General features: G+C 39.2%; 1 protein-coding gene and 1 pseudogene across 7 annotated transcripts in view; one reads left to right on the plus strand and one right to left on the minus strand.

Annotated features, from left to right (window-relative positions):
* Positions 1-26,264, plus strand: part of RNF24 (ring finger protein 24) — a 145,934-nt gene that overhangs the window by 79,151 nt on the left and 40,519 nt on the right. For 3 of the 7 annotated variants that reach the window (XM_067013028.1, XM_067013026.1, XM_067013033.1), the window contains one exon: positions 25,223-25,372. In XM_067013028.1, coding sequence (XP_066869129.1) covers positions 25,230-25,372 — 143 coding nt within the window. In that variant the 5' untranslated portion in view covers positions 25,223-25,229. Of the gene's footprint in view, positions 1-16,825; positions 16,845-23,624; positions 23,640-24,354; positions 24,453-25,222; positions 25,373-26,264 lie in introns of those variants that run through there. The other 4 variants (XM_067013029.1, XM_067013030.1, XM_067013031.1 and 1 more) reach the window with 3 other exon arrangements.
* On the minus strand, positions 8,834-9,647 carry LOC131741748 (histone RNA hairpin-binding protein pseudogene; annotated as a pseudogene).

The following is a 26,264-nucleotide window of genomic DNA, read 5'->3' on the forward strand; positions in this document are numbered from 1 at the left end:
AAGGAGAAGCCACAATGAGACAGTAGGAGGGGTGCAATCACAATAAAATCAAATCCTGTTACTGCTGGGTAGATAACTCACAAACTGGAGAACACTTATACCACAGAAGTCCACCCACTGGTTTTGAGCCCCACATCAGGCTTCCCAACCTGGGGGTCCAGCAATGGGAGGAGGAATCCCTAGAGAATCAGACTTTGAAGGCTACTGGGATTTGATTGCAGGACTTTGACAGGACTGGGGGAAACAGAGACTCCACTCTTGGAGGGCACACATAAAGTAGTGTGCGCATCAGGACCCAGGGGAAGGAGCAGTGACTGCATAGGAGACCAAACCACACATACCTGCTGGTGTTGGAGGGTCTCCTGCAGAGGCAGGGGGTGGCTGTGGCTCACTGTGGGGACAAGGACCCTGGCAGCAGAAGTTCTGGGAGGTACTCTTTGGCGTGAGCCCTCCCAGAGTCTGCCATTAACCCCACCAAAGACGGGTAGCCTCCAGGGCTGGGTCGCCTCAGGCCAAACAACCAACAGGGAGGGAACCCAGCCCCATCCATCAGCAGACAAGTGGATTAAAGTTTTGCTGAGCTCTGCCCACCAGAGCAACACCCAGCTCTACCCACCACCAGTCCCTCTGACCAGGAAGCTTGCACAAGCGTCTTAGATAGCCTCATCCACCAGAGGGCAGACAGCAGAAGCAAGAACTACAATTCCACAGTCTGTGGAAGGACAACCACATTCACAGAAAAATAGACAAAATGAAAAGGCAGAGGACTTTGTACCAGATGAAGGGAAAAGATAAAACCCCAGAAAAATAACTAAATGAAGTAGAGATAGGCAACCTTCCGGAGAAAGAATTCAGAATAATAATAGTGAAGATGATCCAGGACCTCAGAAAAAGAATGGAGGCAAAGATAGAGAAGATTCAATAAATGTTTAACAAAGACCTAGAAGAATTAAAGAACAAACAGAGATGAACAGCACAATAACTGAAATGAAAAATACACTAGAAGGAATCAATAACAGAATAACTGAGGCAGAAGAACGGATAAGTGACCTAGAAGACAAAATGGTGGAATTCACTGCTGTGGACCAGAATAAGGAAAAAAGAATGAAAAGAAATGGAGACAGCCTAAGAGAACTCTGGGGCAACATTAAATGCAACAACATTCTCATCATAGGGGTCCCAGAAGGAAAAGAGAGAGAGAAAGGACCTAAAAAGATATTTGAATAGATTATAGTCAAAAAAACTTCCCTAACATGGGAGAGGAAATAGCCACTCAAGTCCAGGAAGTGCAGAGAGTTCCAGGCAGGATAAATCCAGGAGAAACACGCCGAGACACATAGTAATCAAATTGACAAAAATTAAAGACAGAGAAATTATTGAAAACAACAAGGGAAAAATGACAAATAACATACAAGGGAACTCCCACAAGATTAACAGCTGATTTCTCAGTGGAAACTACAAGCCAGACGGGAGTGGCACAATATATTTAAAGTGATGAAAGGGAAGAGACTACAACCAAGATAACTCTACCCAGCAAGAACCTCATTCAGATTCGATGGAGAAATCAAAAGCTTTACAGACAAGCAAAAGCTAAGAGAATTCAGTACCACCAATCCAGCTCTATAACAAATGCTAAAGGAACTTCTCTAAGAGGGAAAAACAAGAGAAGAAAAGGACCTACAAAAACAAACCCATAACAATTAAGAAAATGGTAATAGGAACATACATTTTGATAACTACCTTAAATGTAAATGGATTAAATACTCCAACCAAAAGACATAGACTGGCTGAATGGATACAAAAACAAGACTGGTATATATGCTGTCTACAAGAGACCCACTTGAGACCTAGGGACACATACAGACTGAAAGTGAGGGGATGGAAAAAGATATTCGATACAAATGGAAATCAAAAGAAAGCTGGAGTAGCAATTCTCATATCAGACAAAATAAACTTTAAAATAAAGACTATTACAAGAGACAAAGAAGGACACTACATAATCATCAAGGGATCAATCCAAGAAGAAGATATAACCATTGTAAATATTTATGCACCCAACATAGGAACACCTCAATACATAAGGCAAATGCTAACAGCTATAAAAGAGGAAATTGACAGTAACACAATAATAGTGGGGGACTTTAACACCTCACTTACACCAATGGACAGATTATCCAGACAGAAAATTGATAAGGAAACACAAGCTTTAAATGACACAATACACCAGATAGATTTAATTGACATATACAGGACATTCCATCCAAAAACAACAGATTACACTTTCTTCTCAAGTGCACATGGAACATTCTGCAGGATTGATCACATTTTGGGTCACAAATCAAGCCTCAGTAAATTTTAAGAAAATTGAAATCATATCAAGTATCTTTTCCAGCCACATGCTATGAGATTAGACATCAACAGGGGATTAAAAAAGTAAAAAACACCAACACTTGGAGGCTAAACAGTACGTTACTAAATAACCAAAAGATCACTGAAGAAATCAAAGAGGAAATCAAAAAATACCTGGAGACAAATGACAATGAAAACATGACGATCCAAAACCTATAGGATGCAGCAAAAGCAATTCTAAGAGGGAAGCTTACAGCAATACAATCCTACCTCAAGAAACAAGAAAAATCTCAAATAAACAATCTAACCTTACACCCAAAGGAACTAGAAAAAGAAGAACAAACAAAATCCAAAGTTAGTAGAAAGAAAGAAGTCATAAAGATCAGAGCAGATATAAATGAAATAGAAACAAAGAAAACAATAGCAAAGATCAATAATACTAAAAGCTGGTTCTTTGAGAAGATAAACAAAATTGATAAATCTTTAGCCAGACTCATGAAGGAAAAGAGAGAACTCATATCAATACAATTAGAAATGAAAAAGGAGAAGTTACAATGGACACTACAGAAATACAAAGCATCCTAAGAGACTACTACAAGCAACTCTATGTCAATAAAATGGAAAACCTGGAAGAAATGGACAAATTCTTAGAAAGGTATAACCTTCCAAGACTAAACCAGGAAGAAATGGAAAATATGAACAGACCAATCACAAGTAATGAAATTGAAACTGATTAAAAATTTCCAACGAACAAAAGTCCAGGACCAGATGGCTTCACAGGTGAATTCTATCAAACATTTAGAGAAGAGCTAACACCATTCTTCTCAAACTCTTCCAAAAAATTGCAGAGGAAGGAACACTCCCAAACTCATTCTATGAGGCCACCATCACCCTGATACCAAAACCAGACAAAGGTGCTCCAAAAAAAGAAAATTACAGACCAGTATCAATGATGAATATAGATGCAAAGATGCTCAACAAAATACTAGCAAACAGAATCCAACAACACAGTAAAAGGATCATACACCATGATCAAGTGGGATTTATCCCAGGAATGCAAGGATTCTTCAATATATGCAAATCAATCAATGTGATAAACCATATTAACAAATTGAAGAATAAAAACCATGTGATCATCTCAATAGATGCAGAAAAAGCTTTTGACAAAATTCAACACCAATTTATGATTAAGAAAAAAAAAAACTCTCCAGAAAGTGGGCATAGAGGGAACCTACCTCAACATAATAAAGACCATATACGACAAACCCACAGCAAACGTCATTCTCAATGGTGAAAAACTGAAAGCATTTCCTCTAAGATCAGGAACAAGACAAGGTTACCCACTCTCACCACTATTATTTGGCATAGTTTTGGAAGTCCTAGCCATGGCAATCAGAGAAGAAAAAGAAATAAAAGGAATCCAAATTGGAAAAGAAGTAAAACTGTCACTGTTTGCAGATGACATGATACTATATGTAGAGAATCCTAAAGATGCCACCAGAAAACTACTAGAGCTAATCAATGAAATTGGTAAAGTCGCAGGATACAGAATTAATGCACATAAGCCTCTTGCATTCCTATACACTAACAATGAAAGTTCAGAAAGAGAAATTAAGGAAACAATCCCATTCACCATTGCACCAAAAAAGAATAGAATACCTAGGAGGTAAAAGACTTGTACTCAGAAAACTATAAGACACTGATGAAAGAGATCAAAGATGAACCAAACAGATGGAGAGATATACCATGTTCTTGGATTGGAAGAATCAATATTGTGAAAATGACTGTACCACCCAAAGCAATCTACATATCAATGCAATCCCTATCAAATTACCAGTGGCATTTTTTACAAAACTAGAACAAAAAAATCTTAAAATTTGTATGGAGGCACAAAAGACCCCAAATAGCCAAAGCAGTCTTGAGGGAAAGAAAACGGAGCTGGAGGAATCAGACTCCCTGACTTCAGACTATACTACAAAGCTACAGAAATCAAGACAATATGGTACTGGCACAGAAACAGAAATATAGATCAATGGAACAGAATAGAAAGCACCTATGGTCAACTAATCTATGACAAAGGAGGCAAGGACATAAAATGGAGAAAAAACAGTCTCTTCAATAAGTGGTGCTGGGAAAAGTGGACAGCTACATGTAAAAGAATGAAATTAGAACACTCCCTAACACCATACACAAAAATAAACTCAAGATGGAGTTTATTTTTTACATTTAAAGACCAAAATGTAAGGCCAGACACTATAAAACTCTTAGAGGAAAACATAGGTAGAACACTCTTTGACATAAATCACAGCAAGATCTTTTTTGATTCACCTCCTAGAGTAATGGAAATAAAAACAAAAAACAAATGGGACCTAATGAAACTTAAACTTTGCCAAGCAAAGGAAACTACAAACAAGACCAAAAGACAACCCTCAGAATGGGAGAAAATATTTGCAAACGAATCAACGGACAAAGGATTAATCTCCAAAATATGTGAACATCTCATGCAGCTCAATATTAAACAAACAACCCAATCCAAAAATGGGCAGAAGACCTAAATAGACATTTCTCCAAAGAAGACATACAGATGGCCAAGAAGCACATGAAAAGCTGCTCAACATCACTAATTATTAGAGAAATGCAAATCAAAACTACAATGAGGTATCACCTCACACCAGTTAGAATGGGCATCATCAAAATCTACAAACAACAAATGCTGGAGAGGGTGTGGATGAAAGGGAACTCTCTTGCACTGTGGGTGGGAATATAGATTGATACAGCCACTATGGAGAACAGTATGGAGGGTCCTTAAAGAACTAAAAATAGGGGCTTCCCTGGTGGCGCAGTGGTTGAGAGTCTGCCTGCCAACGCAGGGGACACAGGTTCTTGGCCCAGTCCGGGAAGATCCTTCATGCCACAGAGCAGCTAGGCCCATGAGCCATGGCCACTGAGCCTGCGCGTCCGGGGCCTATGCTCCGCAACGGGAGAGGCCGCAGCAGTGAGAGGCCCGCATACTGCAAAAAAAAAAAAAACTAAAAATAGAATTAGCATATGACCCAGCAATCCCACTACTGGGCATATACCTGGAGAAAACCATAATTCAAAAAGACACATGCACCCAATGTTTATTGCAGCACTATTTACAATAGCCAGACCATGGAAGCAACCTAAATGCCCATCGACAGAGAAATGGATAAAAAAGATGTGGTACATATATACAATGGATATTACTCAGCCATAAAAAGGAACGAAATTGGGTCATTTGTAGAGACGTGGATGGATCTAAAGACTGTCATACAGAGTGAAGTAAGTCAGAAAGAGAAAAACAAATACCGTATATTAACATGTATATGTGGAACCTAGAAAAATGGTACTGATGAACCAGTTTGCAGAGCAAAAATAGAGACACAGATGTAGAGAACAAACATAGGGACACCAAGTGGGGGAAAGTGGCTGGGGGTGGTGATGGTGGTGGTGGGATGAATTGGGAGATTGGGATTGATATATATACACTAATATGTATAAAATAGATAACTAATAACCTGCTGTATAAAAATACAAATAAAATTTTAAAAAAATAAAATAAATAAAATTGGGCAGGGAATTCCCTGGTGGTCCAGTGGTAAAGAATCCACCTTCCAATGCAGGGGATACGGGTTCGATTCCCTGGTCAGGGAACTAAGATCCCACATGCCACGGGGCAACTAAGCCTGTGCACCTCAACTAGAAAGCCTGCGGTGCTGCAAACTACAGAGCCCACGTGCTCTTGAGCCCGCGCACCACAATGAAGAGCCCATGTGCCGCAATAAAAGATCCTGCATGCCACAACTAAGACCCGATGCAGCCAAAAATGACTAAATAAATAAATAAAATATTTTTAAATGAAATAAAATTGGGCAAAGGATTCGGATATTTCAACAAAGATAATATGCAAATGGCCAGTATGCACATGAAAAGATGCTCAGTATCACTAATCATTAATGAAATGCAAATTTTAAAACAGGTACCACTTCACATTGACTAGGATGGCTGAAATCAAAAAGATAACAACTTTGGAGAGGATGTGGAGAAATTCAAACCGTCATACACTGCCTCTGAGATTGTAAAATTGTGCAGCCACTTTAGAAAACAGTCTGGCGGTTCCTCAAATGGTTAAACATTAAGTTACCATATGACCCAGCAACTTCACTACTAGTTATATACCCAAGAGAAGTGAAAAAATATGTCCACACAAAATGTTTCACATGAATGTTCATAGCAGCTGAGCATTATTTTAACTTTATTATTTATAATAGCCAAAAAATGGAAACAATCCAAGTGTCCAGTCAACTGGTAAGTGAATAAAGAAAATACAGTTTATCCATAAAATGGAATACTATTTGTCAATTAAAGGAAACAAAGTACTAATATAGGCTATAATGTGGATGAACACTGAAGACATTATGCTAAATTAAAGAAGCCAGACACAAAATACCATATATTGTGATTCCACTTACATAAAATGTCCAGAAAAGGCAAATCTTTAGAGACGAAGTGGATTAGTAGTTGCCTCGGGCTGGGGGTTGGAATAGGGAATGACAGCTAATGAGTACAGTTTCCTTTTGGGGATGATAAAAATGATCTGGAAGTGGATTATGGTGATGATTGCACAACTCAAAATTTACTAAAAATCACTGAATTACACCTAAAATAAGGTACACTGAAAATGAATTTTAGGTACATAAATTATATCTCAAAAAAGCTAATAGGAACAAAAAAGGGAATGGGAAGATACCAGAAACTGAAACTTTTATATTATTGCAAGAAGGCTTCTGCAGAGCCTCAAGAACATGGCATTTGGGACAATATTATAAGGCACTGAAATGTGGTTTTGGGGGGGGAGTTGAATTTTATTTATTTTTTATACAGCAGGTTCTTATTAGTTATCTATTTTATACATATTAGTGTATATATGTCAATCCCAATCTCCCAATTCATCCCACAACCACCACCACCCCCACTTTCCCCCCTTGGTGTCCATATGTTTCTTCTCTACATCTGTGTCTCTATTTCTGCCCTGCAAACCGGTTCATCTGTACCATTTTTCTAGATTCCACATATATGTGTTAATATACGATATTTGTTTGAAATGTGTTTTGTTTTTTGGGTTTTTTTTTTTTGCGGTACGCGGGCCTCTCACTGCTGTGGCCTCTCCCGTTGCGGAGCACAGGCTCCGGACGCACAGGCTCAGCAGCCATGGCTCACGGGCCTAGCTGCTCTGTGGCATGTGGGATCTTCCCAGACCAGGTCACAAACCCGTGTCCCCTGCTTTGGCAGGCAGACTCTCAACCACTGCGCCACCAGGGAAGCCCTGAAATGTGTTTTTTGAGAGAAGTTTTCATTTGATCGTGTACATACTTGGTAAGTTTATATTTTTACTTAAACTTTCATTTAATAAATGTATTCTCAGCACATCCTAGATGCTGGGAATGCCATAATGATCAAAACATCACAGATTCTGTCATCTCAGAGTTTCTGTTATATAGTTGAGATGAAAAACACAATAAAATCGTAATTAAAGTTTTAATTACAACCTTTGATAATAAGGGGGTTTTTTTGGATTGGCTAACCTGCATTAAAGGGTTTTTCTTTTTTTTATTATTTTGGGGGGGACAACATAGTTAAACAAGGTCCTTTTTATTTTTGCAATGTCGTTCCATACAAAAGCAATAGAAACACAACAGTCTTAACAAGAAGTTTACAATTGAATATTTGAACAGAACATCTGTACACATTATCATTCACAGCAATTTTACATGGTAAATTAACTGATTGTAAAAAAAAAAATGTTCTTTCTAAATCCTTCTGCTTTCTAAACTCTTGGAAACAGTATAGGTAGAAGGCCTACTTAGTGCTATTTACAAATACCAAATTAAGACTGTATAACTTACATAAACCCCATTAGCTTACCAGCTCAATTTAATATCTCACTATTCAGTGCTCTGTATGAGCAAAAAAACCAATCTTGACATATTGACAAACGGCCCAAACCCTAACCCTTTCCATAAAGATATTAAAGGTTATCTGATTATGAGAACACTCAGTCAGATACCAGTAAAGAAAGCACAGTGAACATATGCTTAAACCCAAACCAGCCATCTGACAAGTAACAATTTAATGTCTAAAATACTTGTGGAAATCCAGTTATGGTACACTTGTCAGGTTGACTTCAAGGATGCGGGAGATTAAACAATGAAGATTGTTGCAAGATTGCTTCGAGTTTAATTTTCCTCGGATTTAGCTCCATTTACAGTTTAAAACATGCAGAATACACTCCCTATACATAAAATTAACGTTTCTTAAGAAAATAAGGCAAGAACAACAATTCACCATGAGACTGTACACTATTAACAGAAACCTCCAGTTGCAAACGCAGGATGCATTCTTGGCGGGCCACCTCCCACCTGGGGAGGCAGCGCTGCTCCCAGTGGCCTCCAGGTGGCGCCAGTTAGCTCATAGCTGAGAAGTCTTTCAAGGGTTAAGTTAAACAGTCTTTCAAGTCAAACTCGTCCTCTGCCGGGCAGTCCACGTTTCTAACTTTCGTGGGTGTGCCACAGTACATGTCGAAGTTATCCTGAGAGCTCGTCTGGGACTCAGAGCTGCTCTCTGCGGATTCCATATCCATCTTCCCGAGGTCAACAGGACATATTTCTTGCAAATCACATCCTTCTTCCTCTGGAGGACTCCAAAAATGCAGAGCCACCTTCCAGAGTTTGATCTGCTGGTCCCACCATCATGGACTATACATCTTGAATTTGTTGGGGGTTTGGGGATGAATGCCAGGCTGTCGAAGGTGCCTTGGGACTTCTTTAATATAGTGGTCGTAGGCGATGGTGTTCTTCCCATAGTCGATCTGCTTCTGTCTCCTCTCATCGGTCTCCAAGTCAGATGGCAATGCTGACATAGACTCCTTTGAATCCGAACTTCCTGATGATGATTTTCTCTCCCTTCCAAAGTCATTTATGAGGAGTTTCCTTTTATATCTTGCAATTTCGTTGTTAACTCTAGTCCTCATTTCATCTTCTTCGACTGCACTTGCCCAGTCTGAACATCTAGAACGGGGCTTAGGGCCTTTGGAATGGTAAAACTATCGGGTCTGCGGTCGCCCGGTGGCCTCGTGGGACCCTCGGCATCCTCGGACTTCCAGCAGCTCCCCTCGGCCGTGCACTTGCATCCCAGGCTCCATCTCACGGTGGGCGGCAGGCTGTCATCGCCGTCGCGGCAGCTCCTGCACCCGGGGTACTTCGCGGCCGGCAGGCCATGGTGACGCGGCAGGCGGGGTCGTGGGGGTCTGGGGTCCGGCGGTGGCGGCGGCGGCAGCAGAGACCTTCTCTCCACGTGACGCTGATGGGCTCTTTTTTTTTTTTTTTTTTTTACTGTTTTTCTTCTTTTATCTTTGTTCGAGTATAATTGCTTCACAGTGCTGTTAGTTTCTGCTTTATAATAAAGTGAATCAGCTATACATATACATACATGCCCATATCTCCTCCTCCTTACATCTCCCTCCCACCCTCCCTATCTCACCCCTCTAGGTGGTCACAAACACCGAGTTGATCTCCCTGTGCTATGCGGTTGCTTCCCACTACCTATCTGTTTTACATTTGGTAGTGTATATATGTCCATGGCACTCTCTCACTTCCCCCAGTTTACCCATCCCCCTCCCCGTGTCCTCAAGTTAATTCTCTACGTCTGCGTCTTTATTCCTGTCCTGTCTATAGGCTCTTAAGAACCTTTTTTTATTTTTTAGATTGCATATATATGTGTTAGTATACAGTATTTGTTTTTCTCATTTTGACTTACTTCACTCTGTATGACAGACTCTAGGTCCATTTACCTCACTATAAGTAACTCAATTTTGTTTCTTTTTATGGCTGAGTAATATTCCATTGTATATATGTGCCACATTTTCTTTATCCATTCATCTGTTGATGGGCACTTAGGTTGCTTCCATGTCCTGCCTACTGTAAATAGAGTTGCAATGAACATTGTGGTACCTGACTCCTTTTCAGTTATGGTTTTCAGGGTATATGCCAGTAGTAGGATTGCTGGGTCGTATGGTAGTTCTATTTTTAGTTTTCTAAGGAACCTCCATGCTGTTCTCCATAGTGGCTGTATCAATTTACTTTCCCACCAACAGTGCAAGAGGGTTCCCTTTCCTCCACACCCTCTCCAGCATTTATTGTTTGTAGATTTTTTGATGATGGCCATTCTCACTGGTATGCAGTGATACCTCATTGTACTTTTGATTTGCATTTCTCTAATGATTAGTAATGCTGAGCATCCTTTCATGTATTTGTTGGCAATCTGTATATCTTCTTTGGAGAAAGGTTTTTGTAGGTGTTCTGCCCATTTTTGGATTGGGTTGTTTGTTTTTTTGATATTGAGCTACATGAGCTGCTTGGAAATTTTGGAGATTAATCATTTGCCACTTGCTTCATTTGCAAATATTTTCTCCCATTCTGAGGGTTGTCTTCTCATCTTGTTTAGGTTTTCCTTTGTTGTGCCAAAGCTTTTAAGTTTCATTAGGTCCCATTTGTTTATTTTTGTTTTTATTTCCATTTCTCTAGGAGGTGGGTCAGAAAGGATCTTGCTATGATTTATGTCATAGAGTGTTCTGCCTGTGTTCTCCTCGAAGAGTTTGATAGTGCCTGGCCTTACATTTAGGTCTTTAATCCATTCTGAGTTTATTTTTGTGTATTGTGTTAGGGCGTGTTCTATTTTCATACTTTTACATGTACCTGTCCAATTTTCCCAGCACCACTTATTGAAGCTGTCTTTTCTCCATTGTATATTCTTGCCTCCTTTATCAAAAATAAGGTGACCATATGTGCATGGGTTTATCTCTGGGCTTTCTATCCTGTTCCATTGATCTATATTTCTGTTTTTGTGCCAGTACCATACTGTCTTGATTACTGTAGATTTGTAGTATAGTCTGAAGTCTGGGAGCCTGATTCCTCCAGCTCCATTTTTCTTTCGCAAGATTGCTTTGGCTATTCAGAGTCTTTTGTGTTTTCATACAAATTGAAATTTTTTGTTCTAGTTCTGTGAAAAATGCCATTGGTGGTTAGTTGGATAGGGATTGCCTTGAATCTGTAGATTGCTTTGGGTAGTATAGTCATTTTCACAATGTTGATTCTTCCAGTCCAAGAACATGGTATATCTCTCAACCTGTATCATCTTTAATTTCTTTCATGAGTGTCTTATAGATTTCTGCATACAGGTCTTTTGTCTCCTTAGGTAGGTTTATTCCTAGGTAGTTTATTCTTTTGTTGCAGTGGTAAATGGGAGTGTTTCCTTAATTTCTCTTTCAGATTTTTCATCATTAGTGTATAGGAATGCAAGAGATTTCTGTGCATTAATTTTGTATCCTGCTACTTTACGATATTCATTGATTAGCTCTTGTAGTTTTCTGGCAGCATCTTTAGGATTCTCTATGTCTAGTATCATGTCATCTGCAAACAGTGACAGCTTTACTTCTTCTTTTCCGATTTGGATTCCTTTTATTTCTTTTTCTTCTCTGATTGCCATGGCTAAAACTTCCAAAACTATGTTGAATAAGAGTGGTGAGAGTGGACAATCTTGTCTTGTTCCTGATCTTAGAGGAAATGGTTTCAGTTTTTCACCATTGAGAACAATGTTGGCTGTGGGTTTGTCATACATGGCCTTTATTATGTTCAGGTAAGTTCCTTCTGTGCCTACTTTCTGGAGGGTTTTTTTCATAAATGGGTGTTGAATTTTGTCGACAGCTTTTTCTGCATCTGTTGAGATGATCATATGGTTTTTATTCTTCAATTTGTTAATATGATTTATCACATTGATTGATTTGCATATATTAAAGAATCCTTGCATTCCTGGGATAAATCCCACTTGATCATGGTGTATGATCCTTTTAATGTACTGTTGGATTCTGTTTGCTAGTATTTTGCTGAGGATTTTTTCATATCTGTTCATCAGTGATATTGGCCTGTAGTTTTCTTTCTGTGTAACATCTTTCTCTAGTTTTGGTATCAGGGTGATGGTGACCTTGTAGAATGAGTTTGGGAGTGTTCCTCCCTCTGCTATAGTTTGGACGAGTTTGAGAAGGATAGGTGTTAGCTCTTCTCTAACTGTTAGAATTCATCTGTGAAGCCTTCTCACAGTCTCAATTTCAGTGCTTGTGATTGGTCTGTTTATATTTTCTATTTCTTCCTGGTTCAGTCTTGGAAGGTTGTGCTTTTCTAAGAATTTGTCCATTTCTTCCATGTTGTCCATTTTATTGGCATATAGTTGCTTGCAGTAATCTCTCCTTATCCTTTGTATTTCTGCAGTGTCAGTTGTTACTTCTCCTTTTTCATTTCTAATTCTATTGATTTGAGTCTTCTCGCTTTTTTTCTTGATGAATCTGGCTAATGGTTTATCAATTTTCTTTATCTTCTCAAAGAACCAGCTTTTAGTTTTATTGATCTTTGCTATTGTTCCCTTCATTTCTTTTTTATATATTTTTTATCTGATCTTTATGATTTCTTTCCTTCTGTGAACTTTCACAGTTGTTTGTTCTTCATTCTCTAATTGCTTTAGGTGTACGATTAGGTTGTTTATTTGAGACGTTTCTTGTTTCTTGAGGTAGGATTGTATTGCTATAAACTTTGCTCTTAGAACTTCTTTTGCTGCATCCCATAGGTTCTGAGTCATCGTGTTTTAATTGTCATTTGTTTCTAGGTATATTTTATTTCCTCTTTGGTTTCTTCAGGGAGCTCTTGGTTATTTAGTAGTCTTGTTTAGCCTCCATGTGTTTGTATTTTTTACAGATCTTTTCCTGTAATTGGTATCTAGTCTCATAGCATTGTAGTTGGAAAAAGATACTTGATACAATTTCAATTTTCTTAAATTTACCAAGGCTAGCTTTCTGACCCAAGATATGATCTATCCTGGAGAATGTTCCATGAGCACTTGAGAAAAATGTGTATTCTGTTGTTTGTGGATGGAATGTGCTTTAAATATCAATTAAGTCTGGGCTTCCCTGGTGGTGCAGTGGTTGAGAATCCGCCTGCCGATGCAGGGGACACGGGTTCGTGCCCTGGTCCGGGAAGATCCCACATGCCGCGGAGCGGCTGGGCCCGTGAGCCATGGCCGCTGAGCCTGCGCATCCGGAGCCTACTCTGCAATGGGAGAGGCCACAACAGTGAGAGGCCCGCATACCGAAAAATATATATATATATATATCAATTAAGTCCATCTTGTGTAATGTATCATTTAAATCTTGTGTTTCCTTATTTATTTTCATTTTGGATGATCTGTCCATTGGTGACAGTGGGGTGTTAAAGTCCCCTACTATGAATGCGTTACTGTCGATTTCCCCTTTTATGGCTGTTAGTATTTGCCTTATGTATTGAGGTGCTCCTATGTTGGGTGCATAAATATTTACAATTGTTATATCTTCTTGGATTGATCCCTTGATCATTATGTAGTGTCCTTTGTCTCTTGTAATAGTCTTTATTTTAAAGTCTATTTTGTCTGATATGAGAATTGCTACTCCAGCTTTCTTTTGATTGCCACTTTCATGGAATATCTTTTTCCATCCCCTCACTTTCAGTGTGTATGTGTCCCTAGGTCTGAAGTGGGTCTCTTGTAGACAGCATGTACACGGGTCTTGTTTTTGTATCCATTCAGCCAGTCTGTGTCTTTTGGTGGGAGCATTTAATCCATTTACATTTAAGGTAGTTATCGATATGTATGTTCCTATTACCATTTTAATTGTCTTGGGTTTGTTATTGTAGGTCTTTTCCTTCTCTTGTTTTTCCCTCTTAGAGAAGTTCCTTTAGCATTTGTTGTAAAGCTGGCTTGGTGGTACTGAATTCTCTTAGCTTTTACTTGTCTATAAAGGTTTCAATATCTCAGTCGAATCTGAATGAGATCCTTGCTGGGTAGAGTAATCTTGGTTGTACGTTTTTCCCTTTCATCACTTTTAATATGTCCTGCCACTCCCTTCTGGCTTGCAGAGTTTGTGCTGCAAGATCAGCTGTTAACCTTTTGGGGGTTCCCATGTATTTTATTTGTTGCTTTTCTCTTGCTGCTTTTAATATTTTTTCTTTGTATTTAATTTTTGATAGTTCAATTAATATGTGTCTTGTCATGTTTCTCCTTGGATTTATCCTGTATGGGACTCTCTGCACTTCCTGGACTTGATTGACTATTTCCTTTCGCATATTAGGGAAGTTTTCAACTATAATCTCTTCAAATATTTTCTCAGTCCCTTTCTTTTTCTCTTCTTCTTCTGGGACCCCTATCATTCGAATGTTGGTGTATTTAATGTTGTCCCAGAGGTCTCTGAGACTGTCCACAATTCTTTTCATTCCTTTTTCTTTATTCTGCTCTGCAGTAGTTATTTCCACTATTTTATCTTCCAGGTCACTTATCCGTTCTTCTGCCTCGGTTATTCTGCTATTGATTCCTTCTACAAAATTTTTCATTTCATTTATTGTGTTGTTCATCATTGTTTGTTTGCTCTTTAGTTTTTCTAGGTCCTTGTTAATCGTTTCTTGTATTTTCTCCATTCTATTTCCAAGATTTTGGATCATCTTTACTATCATTATTCTGAATTCTTTTTCAGGTAGACTGCCTACTTCCTTTTCATTTGATTGGTCTGGTGGGTTTTTACCTTGCTCCTTCCACTGCTGTGTGTTTCTCTGTCTTCTCATTTTGCTTACCTTACTGTGTTTCGGGTCTCATTTTCACAGCATGTATGTTCTTAGTTCCCATTGTTTTGGTGTCTGCCCCCAGTGGCTAAGGTTGTTTCAGTGGGTTGTGTAGGCTCTCTGGTGGAGGAGACTGGTGCCTGTGTTCTGGTGGATTAGGCTGGATCTTGTCTTTCTGGTGGGCAGGACCGCGTCCGGTGGTGTGTTTTGGGGTGTCTGTGACCTTATTATGATTTTAGGCAGCCTCTCTGCTAATGGGTGGGGTTGTGGTCCTGTCTTGCTAGTTGTTTTGCATAGGGTATCCAGCACTGTAGCTTGCTGGTCATTGAGTGGAGCTAGGTCTTAGCATTGAGATGGAGACCTCTGGGGGAGCTTTTGCCATTTGATATTACATGGAGCTGGGAGGTCTCTTTGGACCAATGTCATGAACTTGGTTCTCCCAACTCAGACACACAAGCATGACACCTGGCCTGAGCACCAAGACCCTGTCAGCCACATAGCTCAGAAATAATGGAGAAAAAGAAAGAAAGAAAGGAAGACAGGAAGAAAGGAAGAGAAAGAAGGAAGGAAGGAATGAACAAATGAATGAATGAAAGAAAGAATAAAATAAAATAACATTATTAAAATTAAAAAATATAAAGAAGGGAAAAAAAAGAAAGAAGAGAGCAACCAAACCAAAAAACAAATCTACCAATGATAACCAATGCTAAAAACTCTACAAAAAAAAAAAAAAAAACAGACAGAACCCTAGGACAAATGGTAATAACAAAGCTATACAGACAAAATCACACAAAGAAGCATACACATACACACTCACAAAAAGAGAAAAAGCAAAAGAAACAACAACAAATATATATATATCTGTATAAATTTAAAAAAGGAAAAGAGCAACCAAATCAATAAACAAATCTACCAACGATAATAAAGTCTAAATACTAAACTAAGATAAACATAAATCCAGAAACAGATTAGATGCAGAAAGCAAACCCCAAGTCTACAGTTGCTCCCAATATCCACTGCCTCAATTTTGGGATGATTCGTTGTCTATTCAAGTATTCCAGAGATGCAGCGTACATCAAGTTGATTGTGGAGACTTAATCCGCTGCTTCTGAGGCTGCTGGGAGAGATTTCCCTTTCTCTTCTGTGTTCGCACAGCTCCCAGGTTTCTGCTTTGGATTTGGCCCTGCCCCTGCGTGTAGGCCGCCTACAGGACGGGGTTAAATTAGCAGCTGATTAGGGGGCTCTGGCTCACTCAGGCCAGGGGGTGGGAGGGGTATGGAATGCGGGGTGACCCTGCAGCGGCAGAGGCTGGCATGACGTTGCAACAGTGCGAGCCGTGCTGTGTGTTCTCCTGGGGAAGTTGTCCCTGGATCACGGAACCCTGGCAGTGGCGGGCTGCACAGGCTCCGGGGAGGGGAGGTGTGGAGAGTGACCTGTGCTTGCACACAGACTTCTTGGTGGCTGTAGCAGCAGCCTTAGTGTTTCATGCCCGTCTCTGGTGTCCACTCTGACAGCCACAGCTTGCGCCTGTCTCTGGAGCTCGTTTAGGCAGTTCTCTGAATCCCCTCTCCTCGTGCATCCTGAAAGAATGGTCTCTTGCCTCTTAGGCAGTTCCAGACTTTTTCCTGGACTCCCTCCTGGCTAGCTGTGGCACACTAGCCCCCTTCAGGCTGTGTTCATGCAGCCAACTCCAGTCCTCTCCCTGGGATCCGACCTCTGAAGCCCAAGCCTCAGCTCCCAGCCCCCACCCATCCTGGCAGGTGAGCAAACAAGCCTCTCAGCCTGGTGAGTGCTGGTCAGCACCAATCCTCTGTGCAGGAATCTCTCCACTTTGCCCTCTGCACCACTATTGCTGCGCTCTCCTCCATGGCTCCGAAGCCTTCCCCTGCCACCCCCTGTCTCTGCCAGTGAAGAAGCTTCCTAGTGTGTGGAAACTTTTCCTCCTTCTCAGCTCCCTCGCAGAGGTGCAGGTCCTGTTCTTTTGTCCTATTCTTTTGTCTCTCTTTTTTCTTTTTTCCTTTGCCCTACCCAGGTATGTGGGTAGTTTCTTGCCTTTTGGAAAGTCAGGTCTTCTGCCAGCATTCAGTAGGTGTTCTGTAGGAGTTGTTCCACGTGTAGATGTATTTCTGATGTATTTGTGGGAAGGAACGTGATCTCCACGTCTTACTCCTCCGCCATCTTGAAGGTCTCTCATAAGGAAAGGTTTTGATTTGATAAATCTTTTTCTCTTTTTTTAATAGAACTAAGGGTAAAACTTTTTAAAATAAGTTGGACGTTAGAAAGTTCCCAAATTTGTTAATGTGCCCAGTTCTTTTATTTTTGGCCTGTGTGGCTTGTGGGATCTTAGTTCCCCGACCAGGGATTGAACCTGGGCCCACGGCAGTGAAAGAGCTGAGTCCTAACCACTGAACCACCAGGGAATTCCCATTAATGTGCCCAGTTCTAACTGTATGTTTCCCAAATTTGCTTTTAGAAACCCAGAGTGCATCCCTCTATATACACATAATTTTGAAACAGTTGTTAAGTTCCTGGATCTAACATAGGGCAGGCCACAGCAGCCTATTTTTGTTATAGGTGAACCTTGAAGAAAGGCCTTGCATGTTTTCTTAGATCAGACTCCCAAGGCAATAGAAGTAAAAGCAAAAATAAACAAATGGGACCTAATCAAACTTATAAGCTTTTGCAAAGGAAACCATAAACGAAATGAAAAGACAACCTAACAGAATAGGAGAAAATACAAACTATGCGACCGACAAGTGCTTAAATTACAAAATATACAAACAGTTCATGCAACTCAATATCAGAAACACAAACAACCCAATCAAAAAATTGGCAGAAGACCTAAACAGACATTTCTCCAAAGAAGACATACAGATGGCCCACAAGCACATGAAAAGATGTTCAGCATCACTAATTATTAGAGAAATACAAATCAAAAGTACAGTGAGGTATCTCCTCTCAGCAGTCAGAATAGCCATCATTAAAAAGTCTACAGGGACTTCCCTGGTGGTCCAGTGGTTAAGAATCCACCTTCCAATGCAAGGGACATGGGTTTGATCCCTGGTTGGGAAGCTAAGATCCCACATGCCACGGGGCAACTGAGCCCACATGCCACAACTACAGAGCCCATGCGCTCTAGAGCCCGCACAGCCCAACTAGAGAGAAGCTCATGTGCTGCAATGAAGAGCCTGCGTGCCACAACAAAAGAGCCCATGTGCTGCAACTAAGACCCAATGCAGCCAAAAATAAATAAATAAATATTTTTTACAAAATAAAAAGTCTACAAATAACAAACTCTGGAGAGGTTGTGGAGGAAAGAGAACCCTCCTACACTGTGGGCCAGAATGTAAATTGGTGCAAGAACTATGATAAACAGTATGGAGGGTCCTCAAAAAACTAAAAATAGAACTACTGTATGATCCAGCAATCCTATTCCTGAGCATATATCTGGAGAAAACTCTAATTCAAAAAGATACATGCACCCCAATGTTCATTGCAGCACTATTTACAATAGCCAAGACATGGAACCAACCTAAATGTCCATCGACAGAGGAATGGATAAAGAAGATGTGGTTCATATATGCAGTGGAATACTACTCAGCCATAAAAAAGGAGTGAAATAATGCCATTTTCAGCAATGTGCATGGACCTAGAGATTATCATACTAAGTGAAGTAAGCCAGAAAGAGAAAGACAAATACCATATGATGTTACTTATATGTGGAATCTAAAATATGATACAAATGAATTTATTTACAAAACAACAGACTCACAGACGTAGAAAACAGACTTATGGTTACCCAAGGAGAAAGGGGGTAAGGGAGGGATAAATTAGGAGTTTGGAGCTAGCAGATAAAAACTACTATATATAAAATAGATAAACAACAAGGTCCTACTGTATAACACAGGGGTCTATATTTAATATCCTATAATAAACCATAATGGAAAAGAATATGAAAAAGTATATATATGTATTTATATATATATATATATATATATATATATATATATATATATATATATACTTATACAGAAGATAGAAGTGGAAAAGGAAAAAAAAGAATTTACTCCTTTTTTCTGGGAATATTCCAAACCTAGGCAGAATTCTGAAGTGAGCATGTCATGTGAGACTTCTCCCTTTCTCTGAAAACATTTTTCTTGTTTCTTTCTTTACTACAGACCTGGCACCCAGTGCCTTGTTGAATTAGACTGAAGTGCACAGTGGTGTGCTTGATGTAATGTGGCCAACAACCCCTTCCAGTAGGTGATGCTAACCACGAAGGGAGATGAATTTGCCCTGTCAGGCCTCTTCTTGGTGTGTTCTGTATGGACTGCCTCCCTCCTAGAGTAAATACATCAACTTAAGAGAGGAACAAAGAAGACTGCAGATGAAAAAAGAGACAGTAATATACATGCTGTGAGCATTTGCGGGTAGCATCACATAGATGATGTAAGAGCAGAAGTCACGTTTTAAGAGATCTGAAAAGTATTCCAGAGAAGTTGAATGAAGTAACAAAATAAAGCATAAAGCTCTAAGAAAGAGGGAAATAATGCTAAAGATACAAAAATGGAGGATAAGTTGAGAATTCACAGAATATACTTGAAGAGAAGAAAAAAATTTTAATAGGGAATGAAATAAAAGAAGCCAGATAAATGAATGAGAATGTTTAAACAGGTTCCAGGTATTGATCATGTTATGTGTATGTTAGTTATACATGTTTCCTATGAACAGATGTATAGGACAATATACACAGAGGGGTTTTTCCATGATTATATGAAAATAAAAGGTGAAAATTAAAAAAGAACAACGGTGTGAATGAAAGAGGCTATGTGTATCCACTTGCTTTATCTTCCCTTCTGGCTTAATGTAGGAACCCACCTGGGCTAGGCTGCGAGCTTGGACTTGTGTTTCCTTGGCCCAAGAAGACTGGCACATATCAGCAGATGCCTCACCATAAAAGGGGCTTCACCACTCCAGTCTTTGTTTTATATATATATATATTTGTTTATTTATTTTTGGCTGTGTTGAGTCTTCGTTGCTGTGCGCAGGCTTTCTCTAGTTTTGCGGCAAGCGGGGGCTGCTCTTTGTTGTGGTGCACAGGCTTCTCATTGTGGTGGCATCTCTTGTGGCAGAGCATGGACTCTAGGTGAGCAGGCTTCAGTAGTTGTGGCGCATGGGCTTAGTTGCTCTGCAGCATGTGGGATCTTCCCGGACCAGGGCTCGAACCTGTGTCCCTTGCATTGGCAGGTGGATTCTTAACCACTGAGCCACCAGGGAAGTCCCACCACTCCAGTCTTGAGCACCTTGGAGTTCCTGCTTTCCCTTAGATTTTGACTGGGGCAAAATATGGTGAGTGAATCAAGCTACACATTTCCTCTGCTGAAGGCTTTAAAAAAATAATAGGAAGAAAGTGTTCCACTGAAGAAAGACTTAAAAATGGAAAGGAACACCCCAGACATGGTGAAATGTTCTTCCATGAAAACAATAACAACACCTAAATAGGATAACCAGGAATTTTGTGTAGAAAGAAGTATCCAAAAATTAACCATAAAATTGATATATTCAAAGATGAAGTTAATGATCTTTAGGAGACACCAGCTGTAGATAATAGATATCTATTAGATAGATATAGCTGTAGATAATAGAATAACTAGGACAAGCTAGGAATATAACGTGAATTTATATAGCTGTTTGTTAAGAGTCTCTCACCTACTGAGAGACTAAAAGCTAAACACAAAAGAGTACATACTGTGTGATTCATTTGAATATGAAATTCTAGAATAAGGAAGATTAATCTGTAATGATGGAAATCAGATCAGTGGTTAGGAGTGGTGATTAACTGCAAAGGGGTACAGGGAATTCTCTGGGGATAAAAAAATGTTCTGTATCTTGATTAGGATGGTGGTAACAAGGGTATATTCATTTGTCCAAACTCTTTGACCTATACACATGGGTGCATTTTTTTTTTTTTTTTTTTTTTTTGCGGTATGCGGGCCTCTCACTGTTGTGGCCTCTCCCGTTGCGGAGCACAGGCTCCGGACGCGCAGGCCCAGCGGCCATGGCTCACGGGCCTAGCCGCTCCGCGGTATGTGGGATCCTCCCGGACCAGGGCACGAACCCGTGTCTCCTGCATCGGCAGGCGGACTCTCAACCACTGCGCCACACATGGGTGCATTTTTAATGTAAATTTATGTCTAAGTTTTTTTAAAAAGATTAACAAAGTCTAAGATAATTTTTTCTTAGAAAGTTTTTCTTGGATGTCTTGTATTTATAAGAAATATATGGTTTTTAATGGTTTGTGAACCACAGATTATAAAACACAGCAGTCTAATTACTGGTGTCTCTTTTTCTGAGCATTTTTGAAGCAAAAATAGAATACTAACTACTGGGAAGATGCTGATGTATTGTCCAGGGAGCAGGAACTGGTCTAAGAAGAATGAGGCCACCAAACACACTTTAAGAAACACTGCTGCATGGTTAAGGATCCACCTGCCAATGCAGGGGACACAGGTTCGATCCCTGGTCTGGGAAGATCCCACATGCCGCAGAGCAACTAAGCCTGTGTGCCACAACTACTGAGCCTGCGTGCCACAACTACTGAAGCCCATGTGCCTAAAGCCTGTGCTCTGCAACAAGAGAAGCCAGTGCAAGGAGAAGCCTGCAGTCTACAACGAAGAGTAGCCCTTGCTCGCCGGAACTAGAGAAAGCCTGCATGCAGCAACGAAGGCCCAATGCAGCCAAAAATATAAACAAATAAATTAAAGTAAATAAATTTATTAAAAAAAAAAAAAGAAACACTGCCGCAGCCCATCTAACTGTGGTGTACTGTGTGAAGCTCTGGTCCTCTGTGGGGCCAAATCTCTATCCCTTTTGTATCTTGGTGAAAAATCCCACTGCTGATTAAAAAAAAAAAACACCTCAGATATTTGTCTTTTTCTTTCTTTTTTAAAATAATAAACTGATTAGTTTGAAATTTAGGCTCAGATTAGCGATTTCAGGAACTATGGAATTACATAAAGGGGAAAATGATTTTCATGTGAATGAAGTCAGAAATGCCAAGTAAGATCCAACAGTGCACTGTATGTTCTATTTCTTCTCTTCATTCCCACAAAGAGCAATTATTAAATAACTTTTACATTTGTAATACCTAAATAGCAAAGAATGCTTATTATGATGATGTTGAATAGTAGCTTTCTTTTTAAAGGTTGTCTTACTTTAAAAGATTATTCATACTCATGCTGAAAAGATATTATAATGAAAATATTATAAAATTAATATATCACTAGACCAGGATTAATATCTTAGAATAATACACCATCTACTTAGACTGTTGGGACAACATATCAGTTGTAGCTAAGCAATTCCATTTACCAAAAGAAAGGGGGGAAACTCCTAAAATGTGTTCTGCATCAGCATATCCCCTGCCAACTCCCATTCTTCTGGTAATGGGTTGTAAGGCCCTAAGAAGGGTGGACTCACAGGAAAGTTGTCATCAGTCAGACCCCAGGAGCACTGAGGCAGATGTCTCTTCCTTCTGATGACAGTGCTACCTCTAATACTCCATGTCTGTGTCTCTGTTCAGAATCCCCCCAGAGTTTGTTGGTGGTGCCACCCAGTACAAGGACCCCTACAGCGTAGCATTCTCACACCACTGGCTCACTCCCAGCTGGCCTATATTGATAGTTGCCTTTGGCCAGGATAGGTTTCCTGCCACTGGTGGCCAGGTTGGCAGGTCACTTGACACAAAGCTTGGCAGTGTGTGCAGAGGAGCTCCCTGAGGAAGGAGCATTTGGTTTGGTAGAATCCTCTACAGAGACTTGATCTTTGCTAGGGCATCTTTTATGTTATCTACTACTTTTTTAAATGTCATCCCTCTCCCCGACCCCTCGCCAAAATGCACACACACACATACACACATTATAGCCTTAGTATTTTGCCCTAACTCTTAGAGTTTTCAGACACTTCAGTATCTATCATCTCATTTTATCCTTCCAGGAATCCCTTGAAGATAGGATAAGCATTGTCCCATTGATAATGGGACAGATGGACCAAGTATTGACATCTAGCTAGTGACATCCTGGGAACAACACAGAAAGTTGCTGACTGCAAACCAGTCCCTTTTTCGACCATAAAAGTTTCCATCTGTTTGCCTATTTCTTCTCTATTAGCCCTCCCAGGATATACATTTAACCTCTTATTTCCTAAGGTGAGAGTTACTTTACCAAGCCAAATTTGTCCGGTGAGGGGTATTTCTAAAGGACTGAAGGACAGTCATCTAAGTCTTGACTGTAGGAAGAGTCATTAAGTGAAGCCCTGTCAGCAGTATGGAAGAGTTAAGTTTTGGCAGCTGTAATTTTCTTATAGCTGTACAATATATGTGCTAGATATATTTAGTAAAGTACTGCTTAACTCCTTCCTTCTCTTCCAAGAAGATCTGAGTGTAAGAAAAAGGAAATTATATATTTGAATAAAAGCACTTGCAGAAAATGGTTGAATGTTCAAAACTAAATATTATCCATTATTTATGTTTGGAATTTCTTAGGCGTTTCCATGGGATGAAGTAGGTCTTTACAGTTCCTGGTATGTTATTAGAAGTTGGAAATTAAAGTAATAATAACACTGAGGCTTCAGATACAACCAGTCAGTATCTCAATGTTGTCTATAATATAAATATACTTGTCCAGGAACCAACAAGGACACGAAAGATCTGCAAACACATTTGTAATGTACCTTGTATAAATAAAAGTAGAAGCATTTTGTTTGGAGGAGTTTAGTTTTGTTTTGCTTTTGGCAGTAGTCATAGTTGTAATCCAGTAACCATTATGTGGTCTTGACAATCAAGACTGGCAGTTGCTCTTTATTTTGTAATGAATCAAAATGACAAGGAAAGTTCAAGCATGAAGGTATGATGAGCCACTTTATCACTATAGCTCATCACCTAAAGAAGGGGGCAACCTCCATTCATGGAATTTTAACTGTGTAGTGATCAGTAGGTAGTAGCAATCTAATCGACAAAAATAGTCCCCTTTTTAGTGTTTAAACAATATTTTCTGTTTTTTTATTATAAAGACTAGAGCATATGGGCCAAGGGCACTGGCTTTGGAGTTGGAGAGGCCATACATACTTGGTCAGTCATGGCTATGTGACCAAAACTCTAAGTTTTGGTTTCCTTATCTATAAAATGGGGGAGATGTTATGGTACCTATGGAAATTTTATGTAGGAATTAAATAAAGCCGGTAAAATGCTTAGAACAAGGCCTGAATTTTTTTTTTTTTTTTTGGCCGCGCCACGCAGCTTGCAAGATCTCAGTTCCCTGACTAGGGATTGAACCCCTGCCCCCGGCAATGGAAGCACAGAGTCTTAACCACTGGACCGCCAGGGAATTCACCCGAGTATGATTTAATTTTTTAAAAGTCTGATTTAATTTTTTTTAAAAAAAGAAGAAGATCAAAATGGCTAGTAAACAACAAGTCATTATTAACATTTTGATATGTTGGCTCTCAGGCTTTTTTCTGCTACACACACACACACACACCTGTATGTACACATATATTACCATATATAATCCACCTTTTTTTCAACCCTTTACAAAATCGGGATCATATTTTATATACAATTTATATCCTCCTTAATTTTCCCATATATCTTTATTAAAATTTAAAATTTATTGAAAACAGGTTTTCATGACCAAATAATATTGTAACATATGACTATATAATTATTTAATCATTATCTCCTTGTGAGACATCTAAGTTATTACCAATATTTTACCATTATAAATATTATTACTTTAAAGGTTAAAGAGTTTTTAAAATCCTAACATATTTTTTCTTTTTACTTCTTTGACATTGAACATTTTCATATATTGATGTTTATTGATTATTGGCATTATTTCAGTGAAATAATGCCAGTACCTCTCTGTGAATACCTTTTTGTAAAGCTTTTTAGGTAGGATCTCAAGCTTCTGGAGTAGTGCCAGGTACATAATAAGTACTCAATAAATATTTATGGCATGATTAATGGCAAGGATATTAACCCTGTCTATCATATTTGTTTCAAGCCTTAAGGAAAAATTTGCCTCTGTACATGTACAAAGATAATACTATCTTGGTTTTTAGTCTTTATAACCTAATTTTTTTCCCATTCTTTTCTTTCCCCACAGTTCATCCATGAGCTCGGATTTCCCACATTACAACTTCAGGATGCCTAATATTGGATTCCAGAATCTGCCACTCAACATATATATTGTGGTTTTTGGCACTGCTATATTTGTCTTCATCCTTAGTTTACTCTTCTGTTGCTACTTGATTAGGTAATCAGTTTTCATTCTGTGTTGCTTCAATATATGTTAAGCAATCAATAATAAATCAACTTTCTGCCCTTAGGTTAAAATGTTTTATACGTATGATAAGTAGCAAATTTTCTAAAATTAAGGTGGCTTAACATTTTAACCTTCTGTGAGTTACTGATCAGTAAAACACCTTTATTCAGTCTTCAATTTTATCTGCTGAGGAGGTATTTTACACTAGAGGAGAAAACTGTCCACATTTGTTTTTCTAACATATTAGCACCTAGCTCAGAGACACTTATGTTATTGTCCCCAAGATTTAATCTACTTTCATAGAAATTTCAAGACTGCTTTTCAGGAGGGTGTTAGCTAAAGTCATTAGGGATCAGAAAACAATGTCCAAACAAGAAACAAGGCTTTAAACAGATTTTTGTGGTTTCTCAAGAATATCTGAAGCTCCCATTTTTTGATGAATTGGTCAGGTGTACAGGTGATTGATTATCTGCATAAAACACTATTCAACAAGCTCTGTAGCACATGTACAGACAAGTGATAAAGGATAAAATACCCACTAGAAGGAGTAATGGATTTGGCCAGTAAACTTTCATGGTTGACTGACTCATAATTGTTTAAGCAAGCATTTTTCTCTTTCTAAATTTTTAAATAGGGCCTAATTTTTGTCTTTTTTTCTTTTTTTCATTTTGATACTTTAAAAAAATTTTTATTTTATATTGGAGTAGAGTTGATTAACACTGTTATGTTAGTTTCAGGTGTACAGCAAAGTGATTCAATTATACATATACCCTTTTTCAAATTCTTTTCCCATTTAGGTTTATTGAGCAGAGTTCCCTGTGCTATACAGCAGGGGTCCCCAACCCCAGTATTGGTCCGTGACCTGTTAGGAACCGGGCCGCAC

The sequence above is a fragment of the Kogia breviceps genome, chromosome 14 (genome assembly GCF_026419965.1).
Source record: "Kogia breviceps isolate mKogBre1 chromosome 14, mKogBre1 haplotype 1, whole genome shotgun sequence".
Classification (NCBI taxonomy): Eukaryota; Metazoa; Chordata; class Mammalia; order Artiodactyla; family Physeteridae; genus Kogia; species Kogia breviceps.